The sequence below is a fragment of the Sphaeramia orbicularis genome, chromosome 21, assembly GCF_902148855.1.
Source record: "Sphaeramia orbicularis chromosome 21, fSphaOr1.1, whole genome shotgun sequence".
Classification (NCBI taxonomy): Eukaryota; Metazoa; Chordata; class Actinopteri; order Kurtiformes; family Apogonidae; genus Sphaeramia; species Sphaeramia orbicularis.
Window position 1 is genome coordinate 9,525,678 of NC_043977.1, and position 22,591 is coordinate 9,548,268.

Below are 22,591 nucleotides of genomic sequence, written 5' to 3' on the forward strand. Positions count from 1 at the left end.
GATTAAAGAAAAGGAACAAAAACAAGAAAAACATTAACATCTGATTATTCATTTGTCTGTATTTAATAATGCCAATTTACTCAAATGTGTCAGACATTAAAACCTGGGTGTAAGTGGATGTAAGATTTAAAGATATTGGACACATTTCTCCTCGCATGGTGAATCCATTGAAGCTCAGAGGTTTGAGGTCTGTCACGTCTCGCTGTGTCATAAACGTTGGGTGTAGACGTTGAGGACCCCTGTCATTAACCTGGTGTGTTCAGGGAACAGACAGAAAACGTTTATCTGTATTTAATAACATGTGCAGGTTCTGCAGGAATGAGCTCTGATGGGGAAGTGTGTTTTGGAGTCTGATGTGTCACTGGCGGCCAATGGGTGGGGCTCTGTGGTATTGGAGGGGGTGGAGCTCGAGGTGTGGGGCGTCATGGTGCATCATGGGATCTTTTCCAATACCCATACTTGTGGTATTTATTACTCATGTGCTTTGGGTTTAGTTGTTTATCGGGCTTAAAGAATGAAACATCCGGTTTGTCATACAGACTCGGCTCAGGTCATGTGACCGGTTGATGTGGTGTTGGTAGAGCTGACCTCAGATCAGATACATCATGTCCAAAAATGATGAATTACACCTCAGGGCCACCACTTCCTGTTCACTGCAACCATTACTTTTATTAAAACACCCACCGTACCTTGACAGTGGTCATTTTCTGTACTGTAACAAGACATGGAACAAACAAACTCAACTCCAGGTCAAAGTTCAGCAGATTATTGATGTTAAATTAAAGTGTTTACGTACAGATCTGTCTACATCATCACCTCTCAGATGAATGAATGAACATCACTGAGGTATTTGGTTGTGTATGAACTCGGAGTTTGTTGGTAATGATTTGCTAAACTCTTTGTAAAATCAATTTTTGAATCTATAAATGATACATGATATGACATGGAAGAAAGTTAAAAGTTAAAAATTACTATGTCCAATTATTCTTCATCTGTTAGCTGTTCCATTAGCTCATGCTCTGTTAGAATGTCTTCCATTAACTCTTCTTCCATTAGCTCTTCCTCTGTCTCTTCTTGGACTTTCAGTCTTCTGTATCTCACTCATGAGATCTATTTTTAAAAGTTACATGTCTGAAGAAAAGACTAAATGCAATGTGAAATTCCTCAGTCATGGTTGTTTTTTGTTTTTTATACCAAATGTTTTACTACTGGGTGCTACGTCATCTTCAGTATCGTTGCCAGGGTTACCCAGTTAAAGCAGTCACTTTTGTGTAAAGAAAATACAAGATATCAACAACTTCCAAACAGCTGCAAAGAGCAAAAAATAAAAGTGAACCCTAATATGATATTTTCGCAGCTCTGATGCTTTAAAAAAAAAAAAATGCACAGACAGAACAAAGAAAACAAAAGAGATTTTATGGTAAAATAACGCAAAGTGGGTTCTGGATGTTCTGGATGGCTTCTGCTGGTTGTTCCTGGTGCTGCTGTGGAGGTGAAGGCCTTTACTAACCACTGCACTAACTAACCAACTAACCGTTTAACCGACTGACCAGCTGTGTGTGAAATACTAACTGTGTGTGTTCTGCAGTGTTTCAGAGCTGTTGGAGCTGTCTGTGGAACATCCAGAGGAGATCCTCCTTAACCTGCGGTTAGACTGACTAACTAACCCGCAGACTAACCAGCTGACCGACCCACTGACCCACTTCTGGGTTCATTAACCGTGTGTGTGTGTCCACAGTGTGTCGGAGCTGCTGGATCTGTACGAGGAGGACCCGGAGGAGATCCTCCTGAACCTGGGCTTTGGTCGAGAAGAGCCCGACGTGGCCTCCAGGGTTCCATCCAGGTTCCTGGCGCACTCGTCGTCAGCGCGAGGCATTGACATCAAGGTACTGTCACTGACAACAATACACAATGCAACACAACAATACGCAACGCAACACAATACAGAACAGCACAACCTAACACAATGAAACTATACACAACACAGCACAACTCAAGACAACACAATGCAATGCAACAATACACAACGCAATGCAACAATACACAATGCAATGCAACAATACACAATGCAACACAATACAGCAACACCCCACAACAAAAAAATACACAACCCAACACAATGCAACACAACACAACACAGCACAACGTAACACAGCACACGCAACACAACACAATGCAATGCAACAATACACAACACGACACAGAACAACACAGCGCAACACAACAATATGCAATGCAGCACAACACAGTACAGCACAACACAATGCAATGCAACAATACACAACACAACACAGCACAACACAAAGCAATGCAACAATACACAACACAATGCAATAATACACAGCACAATGCAATACAACCCAAGGCAACACAACACAGTACAACACAACTGCACTTGTTCAGCCTAATCCAGATTCATATTATTGATTCCATCTGAGAAGTTTACATGGACTCTAAGAAGAAATGAACCAAAACTCACATCTACAACTATCTATGTTGAAGCCATATCTGAGATTCCACTGACACTTTGGTTTAAAGCAGGGTGTCAAACGTGCGCCCCGTGGGCCAAAACCAGCTCTCCAAAGGGTTCAATTCAGCCTATGGGATGAATTTACAAAGTGCAAAAATTACACAGAAGGTAGAGACAGTCAAGGATATCGCTGAGTTTTAAAGTTAAATACTATTTTTTCAGTTCCATTTAGGTATTTATGATTTGGACATAGGTGTTCAGATCAACATTTTTCTGTTTTCTTGGAAAGTCCAAATCAATTTAAACTTGGAAACATGGATTTTCAATGTCAGCGTATTTTGCAGAACACTCGTGTGATAAAGGTTGACTGATTGTCCATTAGTGTTTTCTTTTTCCAGGTTATTGTTAATATTTCAGGCCCTAAAAATCTGCAATGGGCCATATTTATTTCCAATCTGAGGTCATTTGTTCCATGTCATTCCCATACTCTCTTTCACCCCATTCCCTTTGTTTTCCCTCTTGGTCCATCAAATAAAGAATCCCATGAATGAATCCTCCATCAACCATCTGGTGTTTTCCTGCAGGTTTACCTGGGAGCCCAGATGCAGCGTCTGGAGCTGGAGAACCCAAACTACGCTCTAACCAGTACGTACCAGTTCACCACTGCATCATCTGTTAAACCAGTTCAACCTGGGCCAGTGGTTTCCCGTGGGAACCATTTCAATGTAACACAAACCAATGGATTACCATCGATTATAGAAGGGTGATTCCTATAAAACCAAGTTATGATCAGAAACTAGTAAAGATAAGACAGCATTCATTGTCATCTCTTCAAAATGTGACTTTTTTGTTTTTGTTGTTCTTTGTGCCATTCAGTGGGTTTTATCAGTAGAAATAATCCATGTACTGTTGGATCTGCTTAGTGTTAGCTTAGCGCTGTTATCTTAGCACTGCAGAATTTTTCTGATTGGTCTTTTTTTTATTCAGTTATTCCTGACATTCACTGAACTCAGACCGTTAGACTGTTTTACATGAAGTTAGTAAAGAATTTGAACAAAATCATAGAGAAAAATTAAGAAAAATTATCAAACTTGAACAAGAAATGAATTTAAAAAAATCAAAAAAATTAAGAACAATGGCCAATGGCAAATTAAGAAAATTAACAAAAAATGAATACAAGATGGAAAATGAACAAGAAACTGAACAAAATTAAACATAATGAGGAAGAAAATGAATAAAATCACTGAGAACATGAACAGAAATGAACAAAATCCCCAAGAAAAAGATTAAAAAATGGACAAAGTAAACAAGAATGTTCATAAAAAATTTGCAAAAAAAAAAATCAACATACAATGGGAAATGTTCAAGAAAATGAATAAGAATGAAAATAATGATAAAGAAAATAAATCAGAAAAAAAGAACAAAAAAATTAATGACCACAAAAATGAACAAAATTGAAAAAAAAATGCATAAATGAAAATTTGATTTGTGTCATTCAGTGAGTTTTATCACTAGAAATAATCTTTTTACTGATGGATCTGCTTAGTGTTAGCTTAGTGCTGTTAGCCTACCACTGCAGAGTTTGTCTGATTGTTGTGGTGTTTTATTAAATTATTCCAGACATATGCTGGTCTCAGACTGTTGGACTGGTTTTACACATTTGATCATTTAAGTGCTTGTTGTTTGAGTTGTGTTCTGTTGGTCTTGTTGAGCTTTTTGCTGATGTTCTTTTGATTACGTGGATGTATGGCATGTGTATATTGGTACAAGCATCGAGTAGCGCTGCCATGGTAACAAAGACAGACTTATGGCTGTTAGAGACTAGACCAGTGTATGGATGTGTACAAAGGTTGGAAACCAGGTTAATGTGTGTTTTGGTGACCTCTGACCTTCATCTGTAACAAATGGAGTGATTGATCAGCTCTTTTATTAACTTTGACCTGGACATTTGACATTATCGTTACCATGGAGCTGTTTTCATGTCCCGTGTCTTCCTTCCGTCCCACCATGATTTTTGTCCAACCCATTTCTCTGACACTTTTCACCCAATTCTTTTTAAATTTCACACACGTTCTGTTCATGTGCCTTTCTCTCAATTTTTTATTTATTTTTTTTTTATTTTTATTTTTTTACAAATTTTTGAAAAGATTCACACTTAAGACTCAACATTAATCCCTGGGTAGGCTGGGTATCAGTAGTCGCTTTTCTATTGGACATCTGCGCAAAACTTTACTGATGTTTACTAACTGTCAAAAAAACAGAAGGCGTAATGTTGGTTTTTCCATTAAATCACAAATGCAATGATTTCTTTATTTATTATCGCAAGATGACATTAGAAGTCATTCCATAAACATCACACCGAACGTAAATATCATGTTGATTTCCAGATATATTCATTATTATTATATATCACCCCTCTATTTTGTACTAAATTAAAAAATTATTGGGTTCCCTGGTGTGTCCACATATACTGCGACATGTTTCTTCTTCGTCATGATGATGATGATGAAATTCTTTATTCAGTCGTCACATAATACAACCAGTGTCAACACTGCAAACATTACCAACAGGTCAGTGACTGAAAAGGCACAGGCAGAAGCAGAATGCTTATATTAATGCCTGTCCTACATGACAAATTCAGTTACTCAGCATTCAATGTAGGAAAAAGAAAAAAACACAACAATGCATACAACCAAACAAACAAGCAAAAAAAAAAAAAAAAGTGAAACTAAACCAGAAAAATAGAAAAGATAACCAACCAAATTAATGGTAATTTCATGTAGAGTCAAAAATAAATTATTTACTTATTACTTATTAGATCTTAACAACTGTATCCTTCAAAAATTGCCCTATGTAACATTTTTTTAAATATCAAATTTGCCACACATTCTTAAATCCATACTGGCCTCATTCCATAGTTTAATTCCAACAACAGATATACGTCTTCTTTTAGTCTCTCTTCTAGTTTTTTGTACAACAAATTTACAAACATCTCGCAAATTATATTTAGACTCATGTGTTGAGAAGAACCTTTGCTTGTTGTAATGTCTGTCAACCTATGTTTTTTTAATTCCCCTGACTCTAGTTGTGAAAACAGGTCCATTGCAGTTTTGCGTGATATACCATTTGCGCTACGCCCAAAAAAACCCACTTCTTGCCAGCGAAAAAACGTTTAATGGAAAACTGAGACTTTTGGCGAAATTGTCGTTTTTCCATTAGATAAATTTTTATGCGCAAGTTATATTTGCGCAATTTGAGGCTCAATGGAAAAGCGACTAGTGAGGAGGTGGGGCAGTGTTGTGCAACTACTTTTCACTCATTCAACCAATTTATTTTCCATTGATGTAATAGTGTTGACTGTATCAGAGGAAGTGTAGCTTCACCAACACTGGGACACCTGAGGGTCTGGTTCTGCAGGTGTTCCTGGGTGGACAGAGGAAGGGGACCTCAAACACTCAAAGGCTGTGGCATTGTGTGGCGTTGTGTGTCCTGTTCAGTGTTGTTGTGGTGGTTTATGGGTCTTTCTGCTCTTTTAGCTGTTCTGCCAAGTGAACACTCAACAGCCAACAAGAACAAAGATGAGTTTGTCCCCGACACGCACACACACACAAGAGACACACACATATACACACATCAGACACACAACAGAGTCGTGCTAACACGCTAGCCTCTGTGTCGTCGCTAATTGAACTCACACAGACACACAACAGACACACAACAGAGACGTACTAACCGCTAACCTCTGTGTGTCTGCTAATTGAACACACACACACTGCCAGCTGATTCTTCTCTAACGGACGCCGTAAAACTCCCATGATTCTTTGTGTGTGTCGGATCCCTCTGCGTCTGAATGAGGCTGAAGACTGATGGTGGTCACGTTTACGCTGCGTCGTCTGGGTTGAACTGGTTCTCTTCCATGCTGTGGAGTTAATTTCCTGCCAAAACCAAACAAACCAAACAAGTTTTACCGAGACCTGATGGTTGAGGCAAACACGAAACATGAGGACGGTGCTTGGGTTGAATGTGGAAGAACCAGCGAGTTTTGACTGAAATGACTGACATGAAATGGAAACTGGGTTCGTGTCAAAGCATGTGAAACAGGTTTTAGTTTTCAGATAAATGTCCGTCCATCTGAGGTTGACGTTAACCCTTCGTTGTAAAGAAGAAAAACTAATCAGTATCATCATGATTGACCTCTGATAGTTTTAATCATCTGTGGTGGATTTACTGACTGAGAGGGCAAATAATGGTTGAAAAGTCCAAATTACATCAAGAACTTGCGGGTTTCATTCATTGATGTTTTTATCTCAAATCAGCATGAACAGGACATCTTACAGCTGTAGATATGATGTGTCCAAATAGTTATGTCCATATAGTTTATGAACATCAATATTTCCTTGAAGTTTAATGGGAGATTTTTCTTCCTCATTGAGATGTGAAGAAAGTAGATGGTTAGTTGTGGTAGAACATTATTATTTACAGTCAGAGCACGAAAAATATTTTAGAAATTTAGAGGTAGAACACTTAGAATCATAGTCATGGATTAAAAAAAAAATGTTGAGAGAAGAAGAGAAAAATCTAGAATAGAAAATAAACAAAATGAGTTAGAAATTGAACTAAAACAAATAATATACAGGGTGGGGAAGCAAAATTTACAATATTTTGAGGCAGGGATTGAAAGACAGTGTATGACCAATTAGTTTATTGAAAGTCATGAGAATTTATTTGCCACAAGAAAATGTACATAATAGAAAATGTTTTTATTCGATGTGTCCTCCTTCTTTCTCAATAACTGCCTTCACACGCTTCCTGAAACTTGCGCAAGTGTTCCTCAAATATTCGGGTGACAACTTCTCCCATTCTTCTTTAATAGTATCTTCCAGACTTTCTGGTAATAGTTTTGCTCATAGTCATTCTCTTCTTTCCATTATAAACAGTCTTTATGGACACTCCAACTATTTTTGAAATCTCCTTTGGTGTGACGAGTGCATTCAGCAAATCACACACTCTTTGACGTTTGCTTTCCTGATTACTCATATGGGCAAAAGTTTCTGAAAAGGTATGGATAATAGTGTTAGGTATGATTATGACATCAATATATGTTTGGTTTCAAAACAATTGACGTAGTGCCTGCTGAGAAAAAACAACTAAATGTTCATTGTAAATTTTGCTTCCCCACCCTGTAAGTAAAATGAATAAAAATGAACAAAATGAATAAGAAACAAAATACTAAGTGCCATGATTAAAATAAGGTTGTAAACACTTGTTTTTATGCTCAGTTAATGACAGATTTGGCTGAAAAAGTAACTTTTTCTTCAGTTTTCTCTGTTCGATAAAATAACCATTGAATTTATTCTGAGCTTTAATAAACATATAATGAACAAAATGATTTACACGGAAAAATAAGGTTTATGTCTGAAATCACCATGATGTGTCCCAATATTTTTGTCTATATAAACATCAATATTTCTTTAAAGTTTAATGGGAGATTTTTCTTCCTCATTGAGATGTGAAGAAAGTAGATGGTTAGTTCTGGTAGAAAATTATTATTTACATTCAGCACGAAAAATATTTTAGAAATTTAGAGGTAGAACATTTAAAATCATAGTCATGGATAAAAAAGACATTTAAAAAAATCAATGTTGAGAGAAATTAAGTAAAAACCATAGATAAAGACAACAATTTAAACCAAACTAACAATTCAATGATGTTTATCCCAATATAAAGCTATATTATGACATTAGTCATTGCTTTGTATCCCAGTCCCCTGTTAGAAAAGAAACACCTGAACTCAACGTGTCCACATACTTTTGTCCATGTAGTGTATCTGATGTAACAGGTTGTATTTTTTTATTACTTTTCCATTATTCAGAGCAGTAAGTTTATATTTTCACCGTCGTCAGCCTCTGTGTCGAGTTGAACTGTGTCTAAATTCATGAACATCTGTGTGAAACATAATTAATGTAACCAATGAGGTGAGTGTGAGTAAAAACCACCATTTAACAAACTGATACCTGATCAGCCCCTCCATCTGTTAAAGATTAAGTCTGGGGTCAAAGGTCACCAAAACGCACATGAACCTGGATTGTGTCCATGGATATTAAAGGAGTTGAAGCAGTGCATTGTTGGCGGTGACGCCTCATGAATTTGCGTCTCTGTGGATCACTAATACAGATAAGAACTAATGAGTCATGAGCTGTTTGGTAACGCGTGAACAACGGCAGTCGCACAATGACGACAACAACCTGTGACGACACCAACACAACACAACAGAAGGTGTAAAGAGTGTGACTGACTCAGCTTCTTTTCTTATTTTGGTTTCATTAAACTGGACTGGTTTGATATTTTGACTTTAGTACATTTCCAGCTCATTCCCTTGTTTGTTGATGCTGGTTAACACATGTTCCTTACTGTTATCATGGAAACAGTCAGTTCTAAGTTAGCCTCAGGGTAAGGACAGGATCTACTGGGTGACTGTTTTTGATGTGTTGTTACTAGCTGCACTTTAAGAGTTTTTTTAGTAATAACTTTTTTTTTTACCTTTGCCAAGGAGGTTATGTTTTTGTCGGCGTTGGTTTGTCTGTCTGTCTGTCTGTTTGTGTGCAAGATAACTCAAAAAGTTATGGGCGGATTTGGATAAAAATTTCAGGAAATGTTGATACTGGCACAAAGAACAAATGATTAAATTTTGGTGGTGATCGGGGGTGGGGGGGTGGGGGCACTAATCTGCCTTGGCGGAGGTCTGCGCTCTCCGAGTGCTGTTCTAGTTTATTATTATGTGTTTCTTAATTTTGGTTTGATTTTTATTGTTTCTTTCTTTAACTCTGTAGTTGGACCTGCTGTAACAGTGAACTTTCCCTGCTCTTATCTTATCTTGTCTTGTCTTGTCTTGTCTTGTCTTGTCTCATCTCATCTCGTCTCATCTTGTCTCGTCTTATTTTATCTTATCCTGTCTTGTCTTGTCTTGTCTTAAACTTGTATTAAACTTGTATTAAACATGTTTATTGAAACGCACAAGCTGATGTCACCATGGACAAACTATTTACTTTAACTTCTGATCACTATCAGTTGTTTGACAGTAGCAAAGACTAAAGACACAGATCAGAAGAATCAGATGAAACTGTTGCTTTTTCAGAACGGATTATGGACCAAAATGGTGGAAAAGTAGGTTTGATACTGTGTAACTCTGTTTAATGGAACAATATATTAAAGATAAATGATTAGATTTCTACAGAGCCTGGTAGAACAGCTTTAAACTCCAGATTATGCAACAGTTTGTAGATTTGGTCTCCATGGGTGAATTCAGAACATGATTATCACTGATCCTGAGCTGAGTACTGTCTGATAAGATAAGATAAGATAAGATAAGATAAGATAAGATAAGATAAGATAAGATAAGATAAGATAAGATTTTTTTGCAGCAGTAAAACAACAGCTTTTCTACTCCATCAGGGACAGCCACTTGCTGGCAACGCAATGCAGCTGATGTTATTCGATCCAAATCAGATCACAGAAAGGCGAAGAATCAGCATTTTCATTTTTACAGCTTTTTGTAAGTTTACACCAGATTTACTTGACATTTTATGGAAATAGGGTTTTCAGCAGTAGAGTTGAACATCTACCATGTTGGATGAAAACTGTTAAAAAAACTCCCCTTGTTCATCTGTTTGTGTCTGTATTTGAGTCTGAACTGGGCTTTAATAAACTTTAATAAAGGCTTAAGGTGCATTTTCATAAACATGTTGAATCAGAAAGTCCTTATGCAGAAAATTCTCAGTTTTGCAGATATATTTATAGGCTCAATGAGGTGTTTTTTATTTTTATTTTTAAAAAAGAGTTCATATGAGTATTGATAAACTATTCTGAAGTAGTGAATATTTATCTCATGTGACCGATCAGATATTCCCATAAATGTGGAAAACTTCAATGGTTGTAAAATGTGGGAAAACCTCAAAGGTTGTAAAACACGAGGAAACCAAGTTAATCTGCATGACTGAGTTGTAAAACATCAACAAAGGTTTCTCCCCGTTTGCATCTTTTTGATACTACATATCCCATCATGCAACTCTTCTGACAGCACTGTGCAGCCTCGTTTATGAAAACATATCATTAGTATTAGGAGTTTTGCTCTCTTCTAAACGTTGCTTCATGTCGGTGTGAGTTTTCTGTGCATGTGTTTGTGAGTGCGGGTGCAGCTTCCATGTTAACCCCAGGTGTAGATGCAGTGTTTGGGTCAACGTCTCCTTTAACAGCAGTGGTCGAACCAACAGTCTGTGGTTCCTGGAAACTTTGTGCTTTTCCAGAACATTCCTGTGCAGTTCCGTGGGTTCCCTGGATCCCAGACACATGTGTTGTTGTTGTTTGTTATGTAAGGACTGTTCTCACATTCTGACACCTCCCCAGGGAGGAGGAGGAGGAGGGGAAGAGGACTAGGAGGAGGAGTAGGGGGAGGTGGAGGGGGGTTTGGTATGGTTTTCTCTTCTCTTCCTGTTTTATTATATTTTTGCTGACTCAGTGTTGGACAGGAAACCCTCCCATCAGTCGTATAGTCGACGCCTCCAACGGGAGGTTCAACAGACACAGATCAGTCTGTTAAAAACCATAAATACAAAGAAAAACAACACCAGCAGATTTTAGTTGGATTATCTCACCAGCCCATAGACCATGAACTACTTCATGAGCAATGTCTTCAAACATCTTTGTCTGCAAAACTACTGGTCGGATTCATTTCATATTTTAAATGTATCTTCCTTGAAACAATGCCGAGTTTGTTCCTAGTTTTGAGAAATTTAGATTTTTCAATTTTAGACACCTTTTTTTAATATTAAAAATGTGCCTTTCCTTATAATGGTCCATATTATGATGGTTTATAACATGTAAATGGTTACAGATATTAATATAGATACTATTGATCAGCTGTAGTGACTTTAATGAACAATGATCAAAGAAATGAAATTAAAGCTGATTCTATGGAGAATATTTACATTTACAGTGCAGAATTAAAACACTCCTCCTCCTCCCCCTTCTCCTCTTCTTCCTCCTTCTCCTCTTCTTCCTTTTCCTCTTCTAATTCCTGGCCCTCCTTCTCCTCTTCTTCCTCCTCCTCCCCTCTTCATCCTCCTCATCCTCTTCTTCTTGCCTCTCCTTCTCCTCTTCTTCTTCCTCCTCATCCTCTTCTTCTTGCCTCTCCTTCTCCTCTTCTTCTTCCTCCTCCCCCCTCCTCATCCTCCTCCTCTCCTCTACTTTCCTTCCTCTCGTCCCACATCCTTCTGTCTCTAAATACTTGTCATTCTGTTATGAAACACAGATTCCGTTGGGTCCTTGAACGCCTCACAGTGGCGCTGTCACCTCTGCCTTCACCTCATATTTAAGAATGAACGCTTTGATTATGACACTTTAACAGCTTTACCCTCAGTCAACTCTCAAAGACCTTTTTAACTGAAATAAAACAGACAAGCTGAATTCAGTCACTGAAATTAAAGAACGTTAATATTTCTGAATCCTTTTTATTACCACAAAGGTTTAAAACAAGCTCTGAGAGGCAGAAATAGCACAAGGGTCAGTGAATATTAACCCCAAGAATGTTAAACATCTGCTGTTTATTAAGAATAGGAAGAAGAAGAAATATGAGAAAAATGTAGCAACGAAAGAACATTTTTATTCAAGTTTCCGCTCATTTAGACCTAAAGTTTATCACTTTCATAGGCAGAAATCATGTCAAAATCCAGAATATTAATACTTTTACTTAGGCTTAGGGTTTTCCTGCAGTATTTGTTCATAGGGTTAGGGTTATAGATATAATCCACAATAGAAAGGAAAATAGAAAAATTAAAAGGTAAACTTAACTTAAAACTAAGCTAAAGGTATAAGATGAATATGGTATTACATTAAATATTCCCATAAAAGGAGTGACTTCCCCTTCTGACCCAGGATCATGTTAGGTTTTAATGTATACCATTCTTCAGATTCAGATTCTGATATGAACCAACTCCAGATATTTTTAGTGTTTGGCAGAAATATGAAGCATGTTTTAAATATGAAGCATGTTTTTACTCTGAGATATTACAGACCTTGAAAGTTTATCAGCCTCTTGAGATTCATTTAACCAGTGACATCTGTCCTCCTCCTCCTCCTCCTCCTTTTCCTCCTCCTTGTCCTTCTCCTCCTCCTGCTCTTTCTTCTTCTTTTCCTCCTCTTCCTCTTCCTCATCCTGTTCTTCCTCCTCCTCATCCTGTTTTTTCTTCTTCTCCTCCTTCTCTTCTCCTCTTCCTTCTCTTCCTCTTCTTCCTCCTCTTCTTCCTTAGGGTTAGGAAAAGATCACAATTGGGGCTAAAATAAGGAATTTACAAGACTAACTTTTCCAAACTGTGGTTTTATTGTTTGTTTTCTTGTCTCAGGTCGTTTCCGTCAGATCGAGGTCTTCACATCTGTTGCAAACGAGTTCTTCCAGCTCTACAGTCAGGTGTCGGGTCAGCCCATCCACCGCATCAGTACCAGAGACCTAGGTAACCACAGAAACTGGGGTGACTGAATGACGTAACACAAGTTTATCCAATGACAGAAGCAGAACTGAAGATAAAATCCAGATTCAGACTGAAACTGGATTCAGTTTATTATTATATTCAGTTAAAATTTTTAATGTTCACACACTTTTAAACATTAGTATTCAAGTTTAACCATTAAATGCAGATATAAATGTGACATTACCATACTAAACATGAATATTTGTGCATCGTCTGAGTGAAAAAATAAGATCTTATCTTAAATAAAGAGCTGAATGTGTTCGTCTTGTTTCAGGAGGTGAGGAAGAAGGAGGAGGAGGAGGAGGAGGAGGAGGAAAAGTTGAACCTCCTCCTCTGAAGAAGACCAACTCTGCTTTAAACGTCGCCAAACGCCTCAAAAAAAACATCAGCAAACACAACCTGCAGGTGGGCACCCCTGGGTCACATGATGCAACCACGCCCACCCAGCAGCTGCAGCTGAATGGACACACCCACTCTGACCATACACACAGTAATGGACACGCCCACACCGGTCCAGAGCAAAACGGCTGCAGTGCCGCATCTGACCACCTAGGGGAGCCGGGAGGCAATAAGCACCTCCGCAAGAAGGACAGCTGTGTCCTGGCAACGGTTACCGAGGAGACCAACGGGGACAGTGAGACAGACAAACTGCCAGAAAACAGGTAAGTTAACGATGAATAATGTCAGCAAGATTGTATTAAGCGTCGACTGATCAAGAGTCGTTGTCACTTCACAGCCCTGAACGCAGCGGCGCTGAACCAACAGCCAATGAGACGCCACAGACGGAGTCAGCTGATGCCCCGTCAGCCAATCAGACAGCAGACGAGGAGGAGAAAACCCGGACGTCGACTCCAGATAAGACTCTGCCCCCTCTGGTCTGTCCTCAACTCGCTCAGCTCCGAACAGAAAACGCCGATTCCTTCGACATGGAGGAGGTGAGTTGAGGAGGTGGAGTCCTCTCTCTATTGATTATTAGTTTTGATTGATCGATTGGATGCTCTCCTCTGCTGTGATTGGTCCGTTACCCTCCAATTCTTAAACATTTGCACCTTCTGCATCCTCACCTAAACCCAAAATAAGTCACAACATAATGTATTTATAGCAAAAAGCATCAATTAATTGACAAAATAGTAGAAATAAGATACTGGTTCTAATTATAAACCAGAGTAAACAGGAACATTTACAGCAACATTTAAACATCTATTGACTTCATCATCCATAAAAAATAATGATTATCACCATTAGGACATAAAAACAGATGAGAACAGAGTAGGGATGGAGGGTTTGTCAGCTCACCAATGACAGATTTACATTCACAGTAAATATTTGCATGGAGTTTAATAATACATTCAGAACAGTGTACGGTGGGTAAACATGTGACACGGACTGTTACTGACATGTTTCCATAGGAGAAAAGATCACAGAGGAAATATCTGAGCCATAAAAATGGTCATATAAACCAGGGCTGTCAAAGTCACGTTAGTTCAGGTTCCACATTCAGAACAATATGATCTAAAGTGGATCGGAGCAGTAAAATAATAACATAATTATCAATAAATAATGACTAATACAAACTTTTCTTTTTGTTTTAGTGCAAAAATAACATTAAATTATGGAAATATTTACTTTTACAAACTATCCTTTCACAAAAAGATGTGAATAACCTGAAGAAACTTCAATTTCCTAAAAGAAAAAAAAAAGTGTAATTTTCACAATATTATGCCTCAGTTTATCATTTATGCATGTCATGTGCATTATGGATCAGATTTACAAAGGCACAAAACATTCTGTTGTTTTCTTTAGACATTTCAGGCTGTTCATATTTGTTCATGTTATTCACATGCATGGGTAATGAGAAAAGGACTGGTCCAAGAATCGAACCCTGAGGGACACCATACTTAAGATGACACAAGGACAATATGAAGTTGCTAATGGACACAGATCGTCCTATTATGCAAATAAAATGACAACCATTCCAAACAGATTCCAGATAAAATTGCACTTAATTTTCTTTAGACATTCAGGTTGTTCATACTTGTTCACATTTTATTGTTAAAGGATAGTTTGTAAATGTAAATATTTTCATAATTTTGGGGGGGGGGTTTGCACTAAAACAAAGGAAAAATTTGGAGTTTTCAGAATTCGTAGTGTACTATGTTATTTTATTTTGCTTTTGATCATACTGGTCTGAATGTGGAACCTGAACTAAAACCAGTTCTAACTCCTTAACTATTAATATCTTCAGTGTAATTTTTGCACTAAAGGGCCAGATTAGACCCTTTGGCAGCCGGTTTTGGTTCACAGGCCGCATGTTTGACACCCTTGATAGGGTACATGAAATGACATAAGCACTAAAACTGTTTAAATTCTGTTTTTCATTAAGATTCAGAGCAATGACGATGACGCTCTGCCACCGAGGAGCTCCAGGAACGCAGGTGAGTTCACGCCCACCCCTAACCCCTGACCTCTGACCTCTATACTGAGCTGCATCCTCATCCTTATATAGTTTCAGAATCAAGATGCCATCATGTTCATAAATAGACCATTTGATTAAACCTTAAACCTCAGGTGTCTTTAGAATTTACTATTTCCACTTGAAAATAACCATCCACTTCCAATAAAAACTTTTTTTTTTTGCATAAATCTCTTAAACAACTTCAGCCCTACTCAAAACTACCAAACGTGCACTAATATTAAGGATTTTAACCTTTTAAATACCAGTTTGATCACTTGAAGTTACTATTGTTACTTGTAAAAAATACACAAAAAAGGTTGTTATATCAGTTTTGTGGAAGTGGACATATTTGTCCTGGATGACTCTGGAACAGTGATTCTCAACTGGTGGATTGTGACCCAAAAGTGGGTCTCAGAACCGTTTTCAGTGGATCATGGGCCTTTGGGTAAAAAAAAAATGTTAATAAACCAATCCCTTGCTTTACCTTTTATGGGACTGACCTCTGCCCATTCACACTCCCCAACAGTAGGTGGTGGTGGTAATGCACTGTAATGATAATTTATACCAGACATTTCACAGCATCAAAGAAGAACCAAAAGTTTCTATTCATATCATGGTGAAACTCAGGTATGACACCAACTACATCAGATATGGTTTTACCTACATTGGACAAAAACCTCAGTGTATTTAATTCTTCAATACGTGACTGATTGTACTTGTAATTTTTAACTGAGTGTACATTTTAGTTTTGGTTCAAATGGACCTAATTTAGTGATAAAGGGCATATTTCCATATTTGGCATATTTTGCCACCTGCTGGTCAGTTTGGTTTATCATTAAACTTGTCTTCTGTGCTTTCATGCTGTGATATTCTGTATTATCTCGGATTCAAAACACACCATCTTTTTATTAAATAAATTTCAGAAGCTTTGCTTTCATCAGTTTAGGTCTAGTCTTGTAATTGAGGGGTGAGGGTGAGTCCTGAAACCAGACCAGTTGAGAACCACTGATCCACAGGGTAGTAATTGTTTTCTGATGGTCTCCTCTAATCTAATTGTAATTTTAAAGAGCTATCATCTGAAGAGGAAACAGTCACCCAAATGGACTAAAATGTCCATAGTGACACATGATGGTTCATCTCATGACAGCAAATCAGATGATTCATTAAACTGTGAACGTGGAACATCTGATGTTTGACCATAATTGGCTAAAATTCATCTGAATCATTTACAGATTGTATGTATTAAATTTGGGATCATGTGAGGATGTAGTTCAGTGATGTGGACCAGAGCCAAAACAGCCATAAATCTGTGAACGGTAGGTTTTTATGATCTGTTAGTCTGGTCAAACTGTTCAAACAGCCCTGTTGTCGAACGGAGGAAAACCTGGGGAAATACAACAAGATGAGTAGAAATGCTGCATTAAAGAAGTACCATCCAAGGGTTAGATTTAACTGAGTCCAAGACGGTTTAAGGATGTTATTTAGTATCAAAACAAGGGGTTGAGGATGGAGGAGGAGGAAGAGATGAAGAAGAAGTCGGAGGAGAAGAGGAAGAACTAATCTATCAGACAACTGGAGTGGAGTAAAACATCATCATTCACTTCTATGTACAGTAGAGTCCAGTATTTACAGTCGAAGTCCCACCTGAGTCCATCCGGTGTTCAGTTATCCTAGAGCGCCTCCTGTTGGTCTGAGGTGGTACTGCAGGACTAACCTCCAGTGCACCTAGTCCTCCTCCTGCTGGTCTGAGGTGGTACTGCAGAACTAACTGCCCTGTTCCTGTTCCAGATCTGCTAAGGACGGTCAGTCAACAGTCAGACAGCAGTGGCTTCGCAGAGGAACCTTCAACAGACTTCAACAGTTTCCTCAAAGCCAAAGTAAGTAATGTCTGCCCTAGAAATAATAAATAATCCATATCATCATCACTTCACCTTTAATCTTCCGGTGTCAGGGTTAATATTTTATGCACACTTGGCACTTCATGTTATTAAAGTTCATATTATTTTTCACAATTTGTTTTAGGTCAGAATGCAAAAGTTGTTCATCTTTGTAGCATTTTTAAATTTCTAATCCATCCAATAATATCGGCACATTGTAAACAATGTTAAATTCCTACACTAACACCTTTCTACCAAGTGAGTAAAAAATGCACACTGACACATTTTAGCATTTAATATTCGACGTAGCACAAAAATTATAATGCTTAGTAACCAGTGTTGGTGTTAACCATTGCCATATGCCAGTATGAATAAAGAAAAAGAAAAAATTTTTTATGTAGTATATTGAAATAAAGTGTTTATGTTGATTATTTATGTGCATTTAGTTTCCATTGAATAAGTGAATCTAAACCTTTAATTAGCTAAAAATGTTATTCGCTATGTCCTTAGTCTACATAATCCGGCACTAATTAAAATATACAATACAGAGGATTAGAATAAAATAATATTTTAAAATAAGATTTATTAATGTTAAAGGAAATATGACCTCAGTGTCCGACTAGAGTGTCAGACTAGGTCTGGGTTTAATAAACTACTGAATGGTTCTTCTTCGTTGGTGTTCAGTTGCAGGCGAGTAGTGACAGCTGCGACAGCGAGAACACCGTGACCTCACACCCATCACAGGAAGTTGTCACGCCCCTCGCTGTCGACCAACCTGCCTTTGTCCTGCCCGACGGTGAGGGGGAGGAGCAGAAGGAGGAGCCAAAGGAGGAGCCGAAGGAGGAGCCAGCAGGAGTCACAGAGGCTGATGGGAGGAGTAGGTCCAGAGAAGAAGAGCATGATGGGAGTTCAGAGCAGTTCCTACAGTACACGGCCCATCACCTGCCCCGGAACCGACCCATGGACCTGAACCCGGATGAAGAGGAGCTGGTTCAGACTGGAGACCCACATCCAGAACCAGAGCCAGAGCCAAGCCAGGGTCAGTCTGCTTCAGAACCAGAACCAAGCCAGGGTCAGTCTACTTTAGAGCTAGAACCAGAGCCAGAACCAAGCCAAGGTCAGTTTGCTTCAGAATCTGAACCAAACCAGGGTCAGTCCTCTTCAGAACCAGAACCAAGCCAGGGTCAGTGTGTTTCAGAATCAGAACCAAACCAGGGTCAGTCTTCTTCAGAACCAGAGCAGACTTTGCCTGAGACTCAGAATGCCTCACATCCAGATCCAGATCTGCTCTCAGACGGACCAGGCGGAGACGGTTCAGTTCTTCCACCACCTCCTCCGGCGTCTCCGGTTCTGAGGGCCCTGAATCGGGCCAAACAGTATCAGCTGAGCCGGGGCAGGTTGCAGGTCCTGCCAGATGATGACCCCCAAGGCCCAGGGACAGGACGAGGACGAGGCGGGACCCCCCTGCAGAGGTCCTCGTCCTTCCCCTCCTCACTCCTCGCACCGTCCAGAGTCGTCTCCTCTGTCAGGATCCAGTTCGGTCAGGGTCAGTCCTCCTGCTCCCAGCCCAGATACTCCTACAAATACACCCAGGAGGGAGGAGGACCTGACGAAGACCAGGACGAGGAGGAGGTGGAGAGTGGGCGGAGCCTGTCCACTCTCATCATAAACTCTGCCTCTTCTTCTAGAACCACCAAACCACCCCGGCTCCCTGCAGAACCTCTGACACCACCCAAACCCATCCCCCGCTACCTGATGAGGTCTTCCTATTCCCTCCAGAGTTCCAGTCCCCCGCCTGATTGGTCACAGGGAGGCCACACCTCCTCATGGAGTACCCAGAGTGTCCCTGATCTCTCCTCCAATCAGCGTCCCCTGATCTCCAACCATACCCACCAAGCGGGGTTCACCTTTCCCGCCCCTCAGTACCTAAACCAGAGTCCAAATTCCAGTCCTGGTTTTATTTCCAGTCCGAACCCCTTCCCTGTGAACCCACCCCCGCAGTACCCACCCCCTCTGCAGCCCCACCCCCACCCCTACTCCAGCCTCCCAAACCTCCTCTACCCCCACAGCCCCTCCCTGATCCATTACCCAGCTCATCACCACACTACAACTCCCACAATCCCCCAGCACAGCAGCCTCCCCCACTTACACCCGCCCCCCACCTCCAGCGCCCCCCCACACCATGGAAGCTTACACAACCTGCATCCTGCAACTCCCATCATGCACCACCAGACTCCGTACCACACCTCTCTATATGCCTCATCCTATCATAGTTACCCTGGATACAACATGATGACCCCGCCCCTGGGCTACACCCAGTACCCACTGGTGGGTCCAGAACATGGCCTCCATCCGGGCTTGGCTCCTCCCCCTCTGGCTCCAGGTTTCCACCCAGGCCTCTCCTCTGTGTTCAGTCCCGGTTCTAGTCTCCATCATGGACTCGCCTCAGTCCAGAACCAGGTCCCGTCAACGACCGAGATGCAGCTCAGGAGGGTCCTTCACGACATCAGGGGGACAGTCCAGAGTCTGGGCCAGGTCAGAGCTCCGCCCACTTTAACATCACATGTTTCATCGGGGTTGGAGTTGAGTTTGTAGTTAAGCGCAGCATGAAGTTACCTTTTTTCCACAATGGTAATATATAAAAAGAAGTATTTAAAGAAAAGACCATCATCACAACCACAAACAAAATCAAACAAACGACAAAAACAATGTTCTTCTGTTTAATCCATACATGGGAGTTGTTTGGATTGTGTCACTATTTATACAAATGATGCTTATCAATTTAAATTATGATTTTACATGTTAAGAAAACAGGCGTTTTTGGTAAAGAAACGTCTGGTTTAGTGTTAAACAGCTGCATCACTCAACTCCTAAATGGTGGTTTCTTTGACACATTTGACCTCGTTCTTGTAGATCAAAGTGTTAAGGTCTTAAATAGGTTTAATGAATGTATTAAATGTTAATAACACACTGTTAATTTACTGTCCTCTTCATTTAGAGTCGATCAGGAACTCCAGAAGTCCTCAGTGAACACAGATCCTTCCTGCCCACCCACCAGGTACGTTTATGATCATATTAATAATAATAATAACTAATATTCCGCCTTTTGTCCTTATTCGTCAGTTCATGTCAATAGACATGTGTTTAATACACATTCCACACATGCTCTGTTCAGGCTAATATAAAGGATAAAAAATAACACAATCCGAATTTACAATGATAAATTTGTCATGTATTAAATCTGCACGTCTGTGTTGTCTCTCTCTTTCAGTCTTTGGCCGAGTTACAGCAGAAGAGGCAGAGTCTAAATGTGTTCCGCAGTCAGATGATGGACCTGGAGCTGTCAATCATCCGGCAGCAAGCGTTGGTGTACAAACACCTGAGTCCAGCAGACAGGTAATGTATCAGTAGACTGAACCGGACTGAACTGGACTTGACTGGACCGGACTGAACGGCATCTGACCAGACTGGACAGGACCGGACTAGATCAGACCGGAACAGACTGGACTAGACTGGACTGGACCACATCAGACTGGACTAGACCAGACCAAACCGAACTAGACTGGACTGGACCGGACTAGACCAGGTTCTACCGAAGTGAAGCTGAAACTCAGAGTGTATTTGTGTGTGTTTCCAGGATGGAGGCAGAGCAGCTTCAGTCTCTGAGGTCGGCCGTTAGGGAGGAGCTTCAGGAACTGGAACAACAGCTGGAGGATCGACTGGTGGAGCTGACGAAGCCGTCGCAACACAGGGTGAAGATAGACATGGGTTTAATTAGATGCAGAGGGTCGCACAGTAACATGAACCCAACCCACAGATGGAATATTCACTGAAATGACATATTTAGAACTTAAAAGTATGTGGTAAAGGTAGATGTAAACCTCATGGGTCAGAACATAGACTAGATTCTCCATATACTGGAAGAATTTTCTGGTTCTCTCTGTAAATATGTTAATATTCTTAAGCAGATACCAAATACTTTATAAAGGTAGTGATATATTTGAAGTCCATTTTTAACACAGATTGTATACCTGTATTTGTACTGGTGTTGTAACTGTAGTATTAGTGTCAGTCCTGTTGTGTGTACTGGTGTAACTATAGTATTAGTGTCAGTCCTGTTGTGTGTACTGGTGTAACTGTAGTATTAATGTCAGTCCTGTTGTGTGTACTGGTGTAACTGTAGTATTAGTGTCAGTCCTGTTGTGTGTACTGGTGTAACTGTAGTATTAGTGTCAGTCCTGTTGTGTGTACTGGTGTAACTGTAGTATTAGTGTCAGTCCTGTTGTGTGTACTGGTGTAACTGTAGTATTAATGTCAGTCCTGTTGTGTTTTTCAGCGTCTCCACAGAGACAGAAGTGTAGACAGTTTATCCACTGCATCTGCACTGAGAGCCATGGAACCGGTCAGTACACTATATACACTCCAATATATACACAACATATACATAATATACACACCAATATATACACAACATATACACAATACACACAAATACATGTACAATATAAGCAAAACATATGCGCAAACATATATAGAGATAAATACACAACATTTACACATATGTATGTATGTATGTATTAGAGATGTGAATCCCCACCACTGAGGCTGATTCGATGCACAACTAAAACATACTTATAAAACAGAGTTTTATGTCAGCGCATATTTGACCAGGAATCAAAGGTCCCTAATTGCTCAGTTGCGTACAAGAATCCTTCCCTTGGCATTAGAAACTGGGAGATTCAACCAAACCCCAGAAGAAAACAGACTTTGTGGACTGTGTGATTTGGGGGAAGTGGAAAATGAATCACATTTTCTTTTGTATTGTTCTCTATATGATGAACTGAGAGCCCCTTTGTTTGATGACGTGTATCTGGAATCCTGATCTGTTCTGGACCACTGATGATGACAAGATGAAATGGTTGTTTGTTCAAATGTATATAAATTAGCATTATTTGTTTGTAAAGCCTGGAAAAAGCGGCAGATGTGTTTGTTTAAATAGGTCAGTATTTTGTTTTGTTCATATCTATTGTGCCTATTGTCTGGTGTTTGATTGTTGGTTTGTATTTTTGGTGTCTTATAAGCCCATGGAAGGGCTGGGCATGTTCTTTATGCAAGACACAATAATAAAAACATTCATTCATTCATTCACACATCTCAATACGCTGCCAGCGATACGATACATTAATGATACGGTGAAGCCATCTACCAATACGATGTGACACAGTTCACCTCGTTCATGATGTGATGCTATTCATTCATGATTTCA

At 39.6% G+C, this 22,591-nt stretch overlaps 1 protein-coding gene across 2 annotated transcripts in view; it reads left to right on the forward strand.

The window, feature by feature from the left end:
- itprid2 (ITPR interacting domain containing 2) overlaps window positions 1–22,591 on the forward strand; it is a 54,558-nt gene that overhangs the window by 29,109 nt on the left and 2,858 nt on the right. Inside the window, exons 9-21 of one of the 2 annotated variants that reach the window (XM_030125021.1) lie at window positions 1,589–1,648; window positions 1,739–1,886; window positions 3,055–3,115; window positions 12,868–12,975; window positions 13,268–13,655; window positions 13,730–13,928; window positions 15,377–15,428; window positions 17,237–17,325; window positions 18,010–19,860; window positions 20,324–20,383; window positions 20,597–20,721; window positions 20,963–21,077; window positions 21,662–21,727. In XM_030125021.1, coding sequence (XP_029980881.1) covers window positions 1,589–1,648; window positions 1,739–1,886; window positions 3,055–3,115; window positions 12,868–12,975; window positions 13,268–13,655; window positions 13,730–13,928; window positions 15,377–15,428; window positions 17,237–17,325; window positions 18,010–19,860; window positions 20,324–20,383; window positions 20,597–20,721; window positions 20,963–21,077; window positions 21,662–21,727 — 3,322 coding nt within the window. The remainder of the gene's footprint in view (window positions 1–1,588; window positions 1,649–1,738; window positions 1,887–3,054; window positions 3,116–12,867; window positions 12,976–13,267; window positions 13,656–13,729; window positions 13,929–15,376; window positions 15,429–17,236; window positions 17,326–18,009; window positions 19,861–20,323; window positions 20,384–20,596; window positions 20,722–20,962; window positions 21,078–21,661; window positions 21,728–22,591) is intronic. The other variant, XM_030125022.1, reaches the window with a different exon arrangement.